The sequence below is a fragment of the Danio rerio genome, chromosome 24 (genome assembly GCF_049306965.1).
Source record: "Danio rerio strain Tuebingen ecotype United States chromosome 24, GRCz12tu, whole genome shotgun sequence".
In the NCBI taxonomy this organism is placed as follows: domain Eukaryota; kingdom Metazoa; phylum Chordata; class Actinopteri; order Cypriniformes; family Danionidae; genus Danio; species Danio rerio.
The window spans coordinates 25,114,981-25,127,608 of NC_133199.1; the positions used below are offsets into that span (position 1 = coordinate 25,114,981).

A 12,628-nucleotide genomic window follows, 5' to 3' on the forward strand; every position below is an offset into this window, starting at 1 on the left:
TTAGATGACAAAACCCAATTTTGGTGTCGATAGCATAAAATCCCTAGGAGGAGTTCGTTAAAATACAAAGCCTGGAAATGGCAAAAATGCCACTTATTTGCCGCAGGAAGTTAAAAATATCTGACTTCCTGTTGGGTTTTAGATATGGCTCCAAGAGACTTTTTCGTATGTTTTGGCGTGTTTGAGTTGTGTGCCAATTTTGGTGCATGTGCGTGATTCGTAGATCAGGGGCTCGTCCGTTTAAATTTTAAAGGTGGCGCTGTCGAGTCATTTTGCCACGCCCACTTCATTATTGTTATGAGGATGTGTTCAGGAGAGAACTTTTATCCACCATGTTAAGTTTCAGGCAGATCGGACATTGTGTGCTTGAGTTATAAGGACTTCCTGTTCCATGGCGAAGCGTTGAGGTTTGTCATGCCGCCACGGACACGCCCATCTGCGAAAACTCTAGATCTTCACAATATATCATCGCTAGGGCTTTCAGATAACACAACCCAATTTTGGTGCTGATACAAAAAAATTTGTGGGAGAAGTTTGTTACGATGTAAAACATGTCATTTCCTGTGGCCAGCAGGTGGCGCTATAACTGTATCTGGATATTGGCATGTAAATGTGTTCTGGTCTGGACTCTTATTAAACGTGTGAATTTTGAGGCAGATCGGATAATGCATGCCTGAGTTATAACGACTTCCTGTTTTGTGGTGAATCGTCAAAGTTTGCGAGGCCGCCACGGACACGCCCATCGACGAAAACTCTAAAGCTTCGCAATTTAACATCGCCAAGGACTTTAGATGACAAAAGCCAATTTTGGTGTTGATCGGATCAAATCCCTAGGAGGAGTTCGTTAAAATACAACGCCTGGAAATGGCAAAAACGCCACTTTTTCGCCGCAGGAAGTTAAAAATATCCGACTTCCTGTTGGGTTTGAGATATGGCTCCAAGAGACTTTTTCGTATGTTTTGGCATGTTTGATGTGTGTGCCAATTTTCGTGCATGTGCGTGATTCGTGGATCGGGGGCTCGTCCGTTTAATTTTTCTAGGTGGCGCTGTCGAGTCATTTTGCCACGCCCACTTCCGAAACCCCTAAAACCCAGCCATTTACACCGCGTTTGGTGTGTGTGCAAATTTTCGTGAGTTTTCGGGCATGTTTAGACCCTCAAAAGTGCCCCGATTGGGGGCGGAATAATAATAATAATAATAATAATAAAAAACGGAGCAATTCCAATAGGGCCTACGCACCGTTTCGGTGCTCGGTCCCTAATAATAAAATAGAACAAAGATAATCACTAATCAAACCGAAAATAAGATTTGAACATTAGAAGTAGAAATCAAAGCTTTCATTAAAGTTGTCAAAAAACTGTTTAACAACACCCATTCTTATCCTAAGACAATTTTTAAAAACATTTTTAAACACTTCTAGTTAGGGCTGCATGATTAATCGAAAAAAAGATCTCAATTCGACCCTACACACGATCTTAATTCAGCTTTTCTTCTATTTACTCAATTATATTTTCAATGTCAGGAGAGAAGCGTAAAGGCAGACACACAAGTCTTCACACTGCTTTATACACATTGCTCAGCAACATGGACACCTCCAAATGGTGTTAAAAGTGTCACATACTGTATTTATAAAGTAAAATTCACCCAAAAATGTTATTTCTCTCTTTATGTAATGATGTATTCGTGACCGCAAAGACACAAGTGAGCTGATGCACTGTTTGTTGACTACTGATCGGATGCAAATGTGCCGCCGGCCAATGATGCCAACTATAGTGAACAAAACCTGCATATGCTGCGAAAACCAGGTAATAAAGTTGTGAATAACATTCAGTTTGTTGAACAGAGTGATTGTTTAGGAGCTGTGCAGGAAGTATGCGTGTATGTTTTTTTTTCTCTAAGTGACAGCGGCCATGACATGAGCACACTCGACAGTGAAAGTGAAACAGAAAACGCACACATCATTTAAATCGTCATATCGCAGTTTAGAGTTATGATAATAACAAGCATTTGATATGTTTTTTCTTTCATAGCGAACACAAAGTGTTAAAAATAAATATTTACTGGGTCATTATTAATACTCTGGCCTATGTTGTACATAATGCAAGAGGGAATCTGATAAATGTCTGATTTTACCAGTGAAAAAATTGTCTAATAATGTTGTCAATGACAAATGACAAGCATATGTCTCCAACATAATTCAACTTGAGAGAATGAATAGTTGTATTATGATGTCATTACTTTACTGTACATTAACAACCAGTACATATTTAATGTCTGTTCAAGTCCACCATTGCAAGTCTATTCAAAATTTAGCATTTTAACCAACAGTAGACCAACACAATAGGCCTAATATTACTATTGTTTATTTTACCATATGTATGAGAATAACAATAATAGCCCACTCATAATAATCTTAATTTTACATCTACAGAATTATGGAAAAAAAAAAAAAATCAAGATCTTTATTTAAAAAAAGTAAATAGTGATTCTTGTTCTAGCCAAAATCGTGCAGCCCTCCCACTGAGCCACCGTGATATGTTGACTTCTAATTGCCATAGTAGAAATACTTAAATACTATTAATCTTTGGTAATGCTACAAATTGTAAAATTGCTAGTGCCCAAATGGTTTAAATATCTTAAAAAGTCACAGCTATTTAAAAAATTATTTCACTATTAGCGTATAACTTAAGGTTGACTATTTCGGATTCACACATTGCGATATCAAAGGCTGAAACAATATACTGTTATATCCTTTATTCCAGTTTCTTTCTCACACAAAGCGATCATACAGTTGAAGTCAGAATTATTAACCCCCTGTTTATTTTTTTCCCCAATTTCTTTTTAACGGAGAGAAGATTTTTTCAACACATTTTTAAACATAATAGTTTTAATAACTTATCTCTAACAACTGATTTCTTTTATCTACAGATATTTTTCAAGACACTTCTATACAGCTTAAAGTGAAATTTAAACGCTTAACTAGGTTAATTAGGTTAACTAGGCAAGCTAGGGTAATTAGGCTAGTTATTGTATAATGGTGGTTTGTTCATTAGACTTTCCAAAAATATTTTAGCTTAAAGAGGCTAAAAATGTTGTGCTTAAAATAGTGTTCAAAAATTAAAAACTTTAAAAGCATGAGGCAAAAACTAAGCTTTTATTCTAGCCAAAATAAAACAAATAAGGCTTTCTCCAGAAGAAAAAAAAACATTATCATCAGACATACAGTGAAAATTTCCTTGCTCTGTTAAATATCATTTGGGAAACATGTAAAAAAGAAAAAAAAATCAAAGGGGGGCTAATAATTCTGACCTTAACTGTATAACATCAGAAGACCCGAAATTTATCCCACATGTTACACAGACTGCTTCAATGGTGAACGAAGCCTGAAAGACCAGTGGCAGACTACAAGTAGAAACTGTGAAACAAATGTTTATATGCTTCTAATATGTTTGTATGTGCGTGTGAGGAGGTAAAAGATGAATGTGTGATTTGTTTGCATGCGGGCGGTACATTCGAAAACTCCTGGAGAGCAGGGAATGCTGGGAGCCGCGCAGGATTAATAGTATTTATAAAATAGATCAGACGAGTTTCCAACTCCACTTGGCGAAGCTTTCATACATGCTGCACGGTTACTTAGCATTCATCATTTTTATGTCTGGGGCCACAGAGCCAGTGCGTGATGGGTTTGTATGACGTTTCAAACTCACACTGAGATGATACAGTAACTATTGTGTGGAATACGGTTGGCCAGACTGCGTGTAGCCCTTAAAGACGACAAAGAAAAACAAGTTCGTCTAAGAGTTTGAGAATTTGTTACACCATGTATTAAAAACACATGTGAAGAGGTGTGTTTTTTGTGTGAGGGAGAAGGGGAAAAAGAGAAAGAGAGAGAGAGAGAGAGAGAGAGAGAGAGAGAAAGTGCTGAAGGAATGTTTCTTGGCTGGAAGGACACGGGAGGCTCGCTTGTCTGTGGAGGAATTCAAGAGGAGAGTTTGAAATAATGCTCAGGCAGGCAACGACCTCCCCATTGGGAGATGCTTCAGACAGGATTCCTACAGAGACGGATACCAGGGAGAGCCAAGCTCTTTCACAAAGCAAAAACAAATGGGCAGAGCTTTGAAATATGGAGACGTGAGACAACTTCAGGCCCGCGATCACACGCAGCGGCCTCCCCGAGGAGCCGTCCAACCCCTGGCAGACCGAAGGAGGAGGTCTTTATTAAATTAGAGCGAGGGGCCGACGTGGGATCTTCAGAGACAGGGGGGCCCCAGTTAAGAGCTTGCATCTGTGCGCCCCTAGCTCTCGTCTTCTACACTCGGAGACCTTATCAATTACATCTTGCTCATGTACAAGAGTCAACGTAAAACGAGGGAGGTTGAAAGTTCGAACTAAATAAATGAGCTTTGAGAAAGTACTGAAATCCAATGCACCATTAAATGCTGCAAGTTTGTGAGTGGAGTCGGGGGGTGGATGATGTAAAGCATGCCTGTTTCATGGAGGTGAAGATGGTGTCAAGAATCTCATGTCACGTCTCATCTTGACAGAAGATCCTGCCTCGACTAGTCCCGCCAAACCTACACTACTCACACTATCACACAAACATGCATGCATGCGCACACGGCACGTCAGAGTCTCTCATGTGTGTGTGTGTGTGTGTGTGTGCCACTTATTCACAGAAATCTGGGAATCTGGGATCTATTTTGCAATTTAAAAGTAGATCTAATGAAAAATTTGGGATTTTGACATTTTTAATGAAAGAAGATGAAAATTGTAATACATTGTTTTACTTTTTCTTGGGTCCTTTCCGGTTTTCTAAGCAAAAAAATAAAAACTATCCTACATTTTTACCATTTACAATAGACACCAACAGGGCTCGACAATAAGGACTGCCCAATGGATCGAGGCCAACGTGCAAGGCTCCAGGGACAGTAGACAGGATTGTTACAATCGGTTTAATTTGGTCAAATGGGTGTAAATACAGTCTTGCATTTACACCTATCTGTTTGTTTCGCAACTGTCTCACTTGCCCATTTAGCAAGGTTCGATTGGCAAATGTGAAATCCGCAATAGCGCTCGGATCCGCGCCAATACAATCGGTCCGAAAGCACCTGAATGAGGTGGTCTTGGCTCGACTGAATTGAACTCTGAAGAGGATCAATTGTAGTGAGAAAGCAAAATTATCCAACAAACTAACGAACCAGGCTACATCATAATTCTGACTTCAACTGTATATCAGCTGAATGATACTTTTGTCACCCATATTTGTCACGAAAGAAGCAGGCAGATATTTTCATTAATAATGTTTTCATTATTCCAGTCTTTAAATTCCTTCAGAAATCAATGTAAAACTCTTATCTGGCAATAAAGTAACATTCATTATTTTAACAGTGTTTAAAGGAGCTTTTCTGTTTAAAGTTTTACTGGAGACCTTGATACATTTTCCAGGATTCTTTAATACACACTTAAAAATCATCTACTAGTAACCCAAGTATTTTCAATAAAAATTTAAGTTGTGATTAAACAAACTAATGCTGACGAAAACCTGAAATATCCTCAAATAATTAATAAAATAAATAGACCCCAAACAGAAGTATAAAATTATAAAAAAAAATAAAAACCTGGACTCAACTCAATCAACTACTAACCAAACACTCTCAAAATTTACTCACTGTTTGTTTCTTTCCATCTCTACATTTGCAAAGAAAAGTTATGAAGAACAGGGAGGAGGCCCTTCACTAATGGGGCCAGTGGTTCACTAGTACAGGCATTATGGTGGGTCATATTACACGCCCCTTTCTGTGCTCCAACACTGACTAACATGAGGCAAACACACACACCACACACACACCACACAACAAAACATCTTTCGCACACAAACACTTTCTGTACAAAAAAGCTTCAAAGTTCACACCATTGCCTGTAAATATATATACAACAAGTGTCTGATGTTTACAAAAGCACTGGTGTACTCACTCGCTGCAGTAACATTGGCCGGCACACTCGCGCAGGACCCGACGCTGGTGGTGGCCACACACTGGTATCTGCCCACGGTGAGGTTTGTAAGGGAGGGGATGTAGAGAGAACCGGGCCGCACCAGCACTCCCAGCTCCTCGTCGCCCCCAGCTGGCAGCTCTTTGCCATTCAGATGCCAGCTGATGTTGACATGGTTAGGCAGGGCACTGCAGCGCAGGGTCACGCTGCCCCCCAGCTTCTGTACCACCGAGAACGGCTCCTCAGTGAACACTGGAACGTCATCTAGAAGAGAAAACAGGACAGAAAAATGGAGGATAAATATATCGGCTATCCAAAACAAACATCTATAATTGGCGCCGGATTTGAATCCAGTTTGCTCTGGTTAAAATGCAGCCAGCTTTATGATGTTTTGGTGGGAACAGGTCTTGATGGAGAAGAACCAAACCCACCTGTAACAGCATTACTATCCTGCAGGCAGAACAGCAGCACACACAGGGAACAGAGCACTCGAATCTTCCGCTTTCTTTCCCAGGGAATCCAATTCAATGTCCCAGACATCTTCCATACACTACCCCTGTCAGAGAGAGAGAGAAAAAAAGAGGAAAATGAGGTTAGCTCAACTTTAAATTGTGCATTTTGTAAATATAAATGTGAGCTAGCACATACACAACCTGTAACCACACATCCATTTTAAAGTAGAAACACACTATTTACTGCAAAGTTCTTGCTTTTAAAAAGAAGCATGTAGAGTAAATGAAGAATTATTCAATATGTCAGAAAGTTAGACATCACTAAGTTTTCTTTTTTTTTTTGTTTATTGTTCTTTTGTTTAGCTAGGATGCATTCAAATGATCAGAAGTGACAGTAAAGACATTTGAAATGTTACCAGATACTTCTATTTCAAATAAATGCAGCTTTTTTATATGCCATGCAACTAATTCAGAAAAAAAATGCATTGATCAATGCAAAAACATCAAGCAGCACATTTTCAACAATGATAATAATACATGTTTATTGAGTGTGTGTGAATAAATAGTTTGTTTTGATCACGTAAATGCAGACTTGATGAGAATAAAAGAAAACTTTAAAAAGCAAAAGAACCAATCTTTTATATATCAAAATATATTTGAATTAAATACAAAGGATTTCATTGTATCTAACTAACTGAATCAGTGAATTTAAGTTAAAATCAGTTAAGATTGTTGTAAAAACAAACAGACAAAATTTTTCCTCTATGAATGTAAAAACCAACTACTTTTGAGTGTAAAGTACAGGAAAAATTTTTAGTAAGGTCTCAAAAATTTATATGAATATCACTACAAAGTTGGCATGGGATGATAACCGGTTTCAAGGTTTACTGCGGTTTGGAAAAGCCAAGGCTTTAAAACGGATACATTTTTTTTGTTATACTGTTCCTATGGTATAGCTATGTTTTTTTTTTTTTTAATTTTAGGAACAAATCACTTAAGCCACCTTTCCTCTGCAAACAAAATGCCCCCTTGTGGCAGTCGCACAGAATTTTCAGTTTTTTCATGCACCATGGGAGAGAAGCTGTTCTAACAGTGTCGAAAATAAAGGAGTGCAAAAGCATAGAGTCTGTATTCTCTATGCATTCACCATGGTTGAATGAATAAATGCAAAAAACTCATAGACCACTAAAAATTTTGGAGGGAATGTGGAGACATTAAAAATAATATTTATAGATATATAATAGAAATGTTGCTTTTTTATGTAGACTTTTCTGATTAAAAATAACGAAACAAATACTATTTCTCATCTCGCGTGCACGGACATTCTTGGACAACCCTGGAATACATCACATCCGGTGGGTCACGGTCTAGTCGCAGGAGTTCAAATATTTCATCGTATCCGCATCTCAAATCGGACCAAACGTTTAAAAAGATTTTAGAACAGTAATCACAATACCGTGAAACCGTGATATTTTTTTTCCAAGTTATCAATCATACTTCAGAGTCCTTAACCTGCCCATGCCTACTACAGAGCAAGAGATCATGAACTTCAATGTAACAACTGTTCTAAACTTTTTTAATTTAAAACTCACAAGTAGTGTCCCCTTTTCAAGATCCTCTTTAAGACTCAAAAATGGCTTTCTGCTACTCCTGAAACAATCATCCCTTACATGTTCACAAAGCACATGCTGAAACACACATCCGCTTGAACCCCCATCCAGCGGGTCGAGCTGTTGAGACGGGTGCCCGGATAAGACGAGGGGGAAATCTGAGTCCCCTCACTCAGGTGTAACTGATACAGGCGGCTTTAAAAGCAAAAAACTTGCACAAAGAACAATGGGGTGGGGGGTGATATCATTTGTATTTTCTGGAAATACTGAGTAGCGTAATGTGATCCCGGCAAAGTCACAACCGGGGGAGAACAGAGTGAGAGCAGAGAGAGAAAAAGAGTAATGGTTAGTGTATTAACAGTTAATGCAGGAAAGGGAGCGTTTCTCTCCCTCGACTCTCACTGCCAAGTTTCCCGAATTCTTTCCTGTCAGGTTAAACTAACAACTTCCCGTCAGGAGGAGGAGGGTGGTCCATTGCTCCCAGACTGCAAATCTCTCTCTCTCTCCCTCTCACACACACACACACACACACACACACACACACACAAACACACGCAACTCTACTCCCATCAATTGTAAGTAATGATTAATGAAGCCTCACAGAAAGATTGAGCGCTCAAACATGGGAGGAACCGCACAGCGCAACTCTCAGGGAAAAAAATGGAAAAACTCTGCAAAAATAAATGAAGTCTGAGTCTTGGGACATTCTGAGTTGTTTTTCTGGAGCTGGTAGGTACATAGCCATTAGCTATTAGCCAAACTCTGCTGACGGAACAGAATGTGTGCCATTTACAGACTTTGGGGTTGGCCCTAAATAAATGTTTTTCCATTTCCAGCACCAGAAATAAACAAGTCATGCTGTCTGCGTAACGCTGCAGAGAGAGATGTTATTTACTGGGACTGATTTGGAAATGCTGGACTCATCATTTTAATTAGCTTATGTGCTAAAGCGCTGATGGATTTCGTTGACTGCTACAACATTAGCTTGTTTGTTTCTCGTCTCTGAAGTGGAAACGGCGTGACGCTGGTTCCAGGCACATAGGCGAACCTCTCTGTGTAGCTAAGATCATCCTGACCTAAGCAAACACTCAACTTGACGAGCTAGCCAACAACAACTAGCTTCTACCACATTAAGCGAACACTTAGTCAAGTTCTGAATGTTTAGTTAAAAGCTCTGTGATTCATCAGCTTTAATCAGGTCAATGATTGGCTCGAGTCACTGGTCTTTTTACTTTTAAAATGAATGATTTACTACCATATTACAACAGCTGACACTGCTATTAATACTATAACTACATCCATTACTACAACTACTACAGGCAAAGAGGATTGTTTTCAGATGCGTTTTGACTACAACCATCACTCAATCAATGAAAACAAAAATGGAAATAAATCTTTCCGAAAACTTCCAATGGATCCTAGCAAAATCATTGTTAGCAGGACTAAGGGGGGCCAAGTCGGAGCACTCACTCTGGTCCCCCGGGCTCTGCGCTGGTTGGGTAAATTCAAAATTGAACCAAATCAAATCATTACAATTGGCTTAAAATTCAGGACATTGCAACCTGTAGAACCTGGGAACTTAAAAAAATAAATAAATACAAAATCATGGGTAGCACTGCTGCTTTGTTGCTGCTATACCGAAAAGCATTGTTAGCCTAATATGGTCAACAAGTGAATAAAAAAAGACATTTAAAATTAATATTAATCGTAAACTTATGAACTGTAGCTCTCGACCTGTGGTAATAAACATAGCTTCATGCTAATAAGGCAAAGGAATAAGATGTAAATAGCAACTATTGTACTGTGGTAGTGAGGTTTTATACTTATGAATATCTTTAAATATGTACCTTTATATCTGAATCGAGGTCCTTCCTCCCTCAACTCGAGCTACTGTCATGTCCCAGCAGGCACACAACATCATAAGACATTAATATTAGGTTAGATTTAGGTCATGACATCAGGTGACCAAAATACAGTGTCTAGCCAGCGTCTAAGGACAACATCATTTTGACGTCCAATAACGACATCAAATTACGTTGATATTTGTTTGATTTTAGGTTGTGGAAAGTGGCCAAAATCCAACGTCTGATAGATGTCATAGTGTTAACATCCTTACAACGTCAAGGTGCAACATTATTAGATGTTGATATTTGGTTGATTTTAGGCTAAATGTTGGACATTGACGTCAGCCTGACATTGGATTCTGAAGACAACCCAATTTTAATTTTCAAACAAAATCCAATGTCCCCGCGACGTTGGGGTGCATTGGGATACAATGTCATTATGACATCCTGTGCCTGCAGGAGTATATACTTCTAAAAGAAAAAAAAACTTATGTGCAGCACTGCCAAAGGTGTTGGTGCCACCATCTGTAGAAGTTAGTACCACTGATCTCAAAATTTATTGTGGAGCCCTGGTTCTACCTAATAGGGTTTGAGTAACGGTTGTGTAAAATAGGAAATCTAAGTTTCTTCAACAGTGCAGCAAGTTACTTTGCTGTTTTGTGGAAAGAACCTCCAGTTCAGAACTTAAGAACAGATTATTCATTGACAACAATTAACTTAACTGGCACAGAAAAACTACTTTATAAATGTTTCAACAATTTTGGAGCTTATAAAGAACTTAATATTTAATTAATATATTCTTCTCTTTAAATTATTGATGTTTTCAAAGTTGCTTAAACAATCAAACAATATGAGAGTAAGTCCATTTTAATTTATGAATTAATTTGATGAATGAATGAATTTTATTTTGTGAATTATCCATTTAAATCAGCAGTCACTGCTGTCTACCTGTATGAATCATTGAGCAAATAAAATATTGAAAATACTCTTAACTTGCAAAACTCTAGAATACTTTCAGACTGTTCAGCAAAGTCATTACACTGTAATAGCAACATATTCCTAAATAATTTTAGCTAAATGTTAGTCAAGTAGACAGCTTTCCCACAACCTCACATTTTATAGCAGTCAACAAAAGTACATTTGAAAAAAGTAAATCAATTTACAAACTGCTAATGTTTGCAAGACACAAAAACACATGTAAACTGATTCAACTAGACAACAGAGATTGTTAACCAACCCAAGGCTCTTGCTCTAAATTGTGACTAGATGTTAGCGTCAGAAAAAAAATACCGCATCTACACAGACTTGTGCGCTTGCTGCACCCAACAAAGCTGTGCTGTCAACATGAACAGGACAGCTGCCCAATAGGTTTGGAAAGGCGGCAATAGTCTCTCCCTGGCTGTCAAAGCACCTGTCTCAGGCGTCAGAAGTTATCCCCTTGAACACACACGCTTTATTCAGACACATATGCGCAATCCAGCTCATGTCATCGGCTCTGAGGCAAACACTTCACATTCATATCAAGTCACAACTACAATGGAAAATCATTCACAGCACTGCCATTTCTTTTTCTACTTCTTTACCAAAGACACAGCGGGAGACAAACGATACTGTAAAACCAAAAACACGCTGAGCTGGAAGTACGTGACCTTTTTAGAGAGTCGAGATCGTATTGATCTGAGCATCTGGATAAGAGCTGTACAAAGGCATGTGCGTTTATAAGTGAAAGGGAGACAAAAAGCATAATACTGAAGTGACTTCATAATGCCTCTTTGTCACTAAATGGAGTCCTTTCTTCTAGGGCCACTCTGGTCACCATTGTCCTCCAGCCTGTGTGAAATTCATTTTGACAACCCTACTAATTGGATAAAACCGCTCTCGGCCGCCCGTGGGCCTCCCTCGTACCATCCACATTCCATCTGCTTTTCCGCACAGAGGGAGGAGAAGAGTAACGGGGAGGAGGTGGGGTTTAGCTCCTTCTGAATATTTATCACCCCACTCCCCTCATCCTATTTATGTCCTTCAGACCCCCCCGACCCATCCTCGATTCTCCAAACATCACAATACCCCCCCTTTAGATAAACACATGCGGTGTCAAGTGTGAGGAGTGCTGGGTTCAACTGCCTGCGCGGGCCCATGGCCCACAATGCCGCAGCACATATCTGCCATGCGGGAGGCCCGTTGCTCCGGGCGACGGTAACAGGCAGAACGCACCTTAATAGAGTGGAGAGTCATTGTAAAGCAGTGAGCCGGCGCACAGACAATAACCCCACGGCCCCCTGTGAAAGGAGAGACGTTTTTCAGAAGGGCCAGAGGAAGAGCTGATGGGGGCCGCTCAATGGACAAGTGAGGGCTGCAGTTTTGGGATGGGGAGGGAGTTGGATGGCCAAAAGGGGTTAGTGGATGTGGGGGAGGGTGGAGAGGGATCTAAGCTTTGGGGATCCAAATTAGAGAGTGGATGTCAACTGGTGATTGACCGAAGGGGAAGGGGGGGATTGAGATTGTGGATGGTTGAAGATGGTTGCTGGCCATTTGGCCCAAAATAGAAAGATAGAGCCAGGGGGAGAGTATCTCAGTGTTTTAGCTAGTCTCCATTTTGTTTGTGAATAGTGGTGCAAGAGATCACAAATGTCACCGTTTTGATCTCATTACAGTTGTTGAGTCATGGATTGCACCATTTTTGGATTGAAAAAAAGAAATAGCCAAAATGTATTTGCTTTTCATTTATTAC

General features: G+C 39.5%; 1 protein-coding gene across 1 annotated transcript in view; it reads right to left on the minus strand.

Annotated features, from left to right (window-relative positions):
* Positions 1-12,628, minus strand: part of boc (BOC cell adhesion associated, oncogene regulated) — a gene marked incomplete at its 5' end in the record, with an annotated part of 51,725 nt that overhangs the window by 27,304 nt on the left and 11,793 nt on the right. The window contains 2 exon segments of the mRNA NM_001005393.1: positions 5,974-6,255; positions 6,423-6,547. Coding sequence (NP_001005393.1) covers positions 5,974-6,255; positions 6,423-6,531 — 391 coding nt within the window.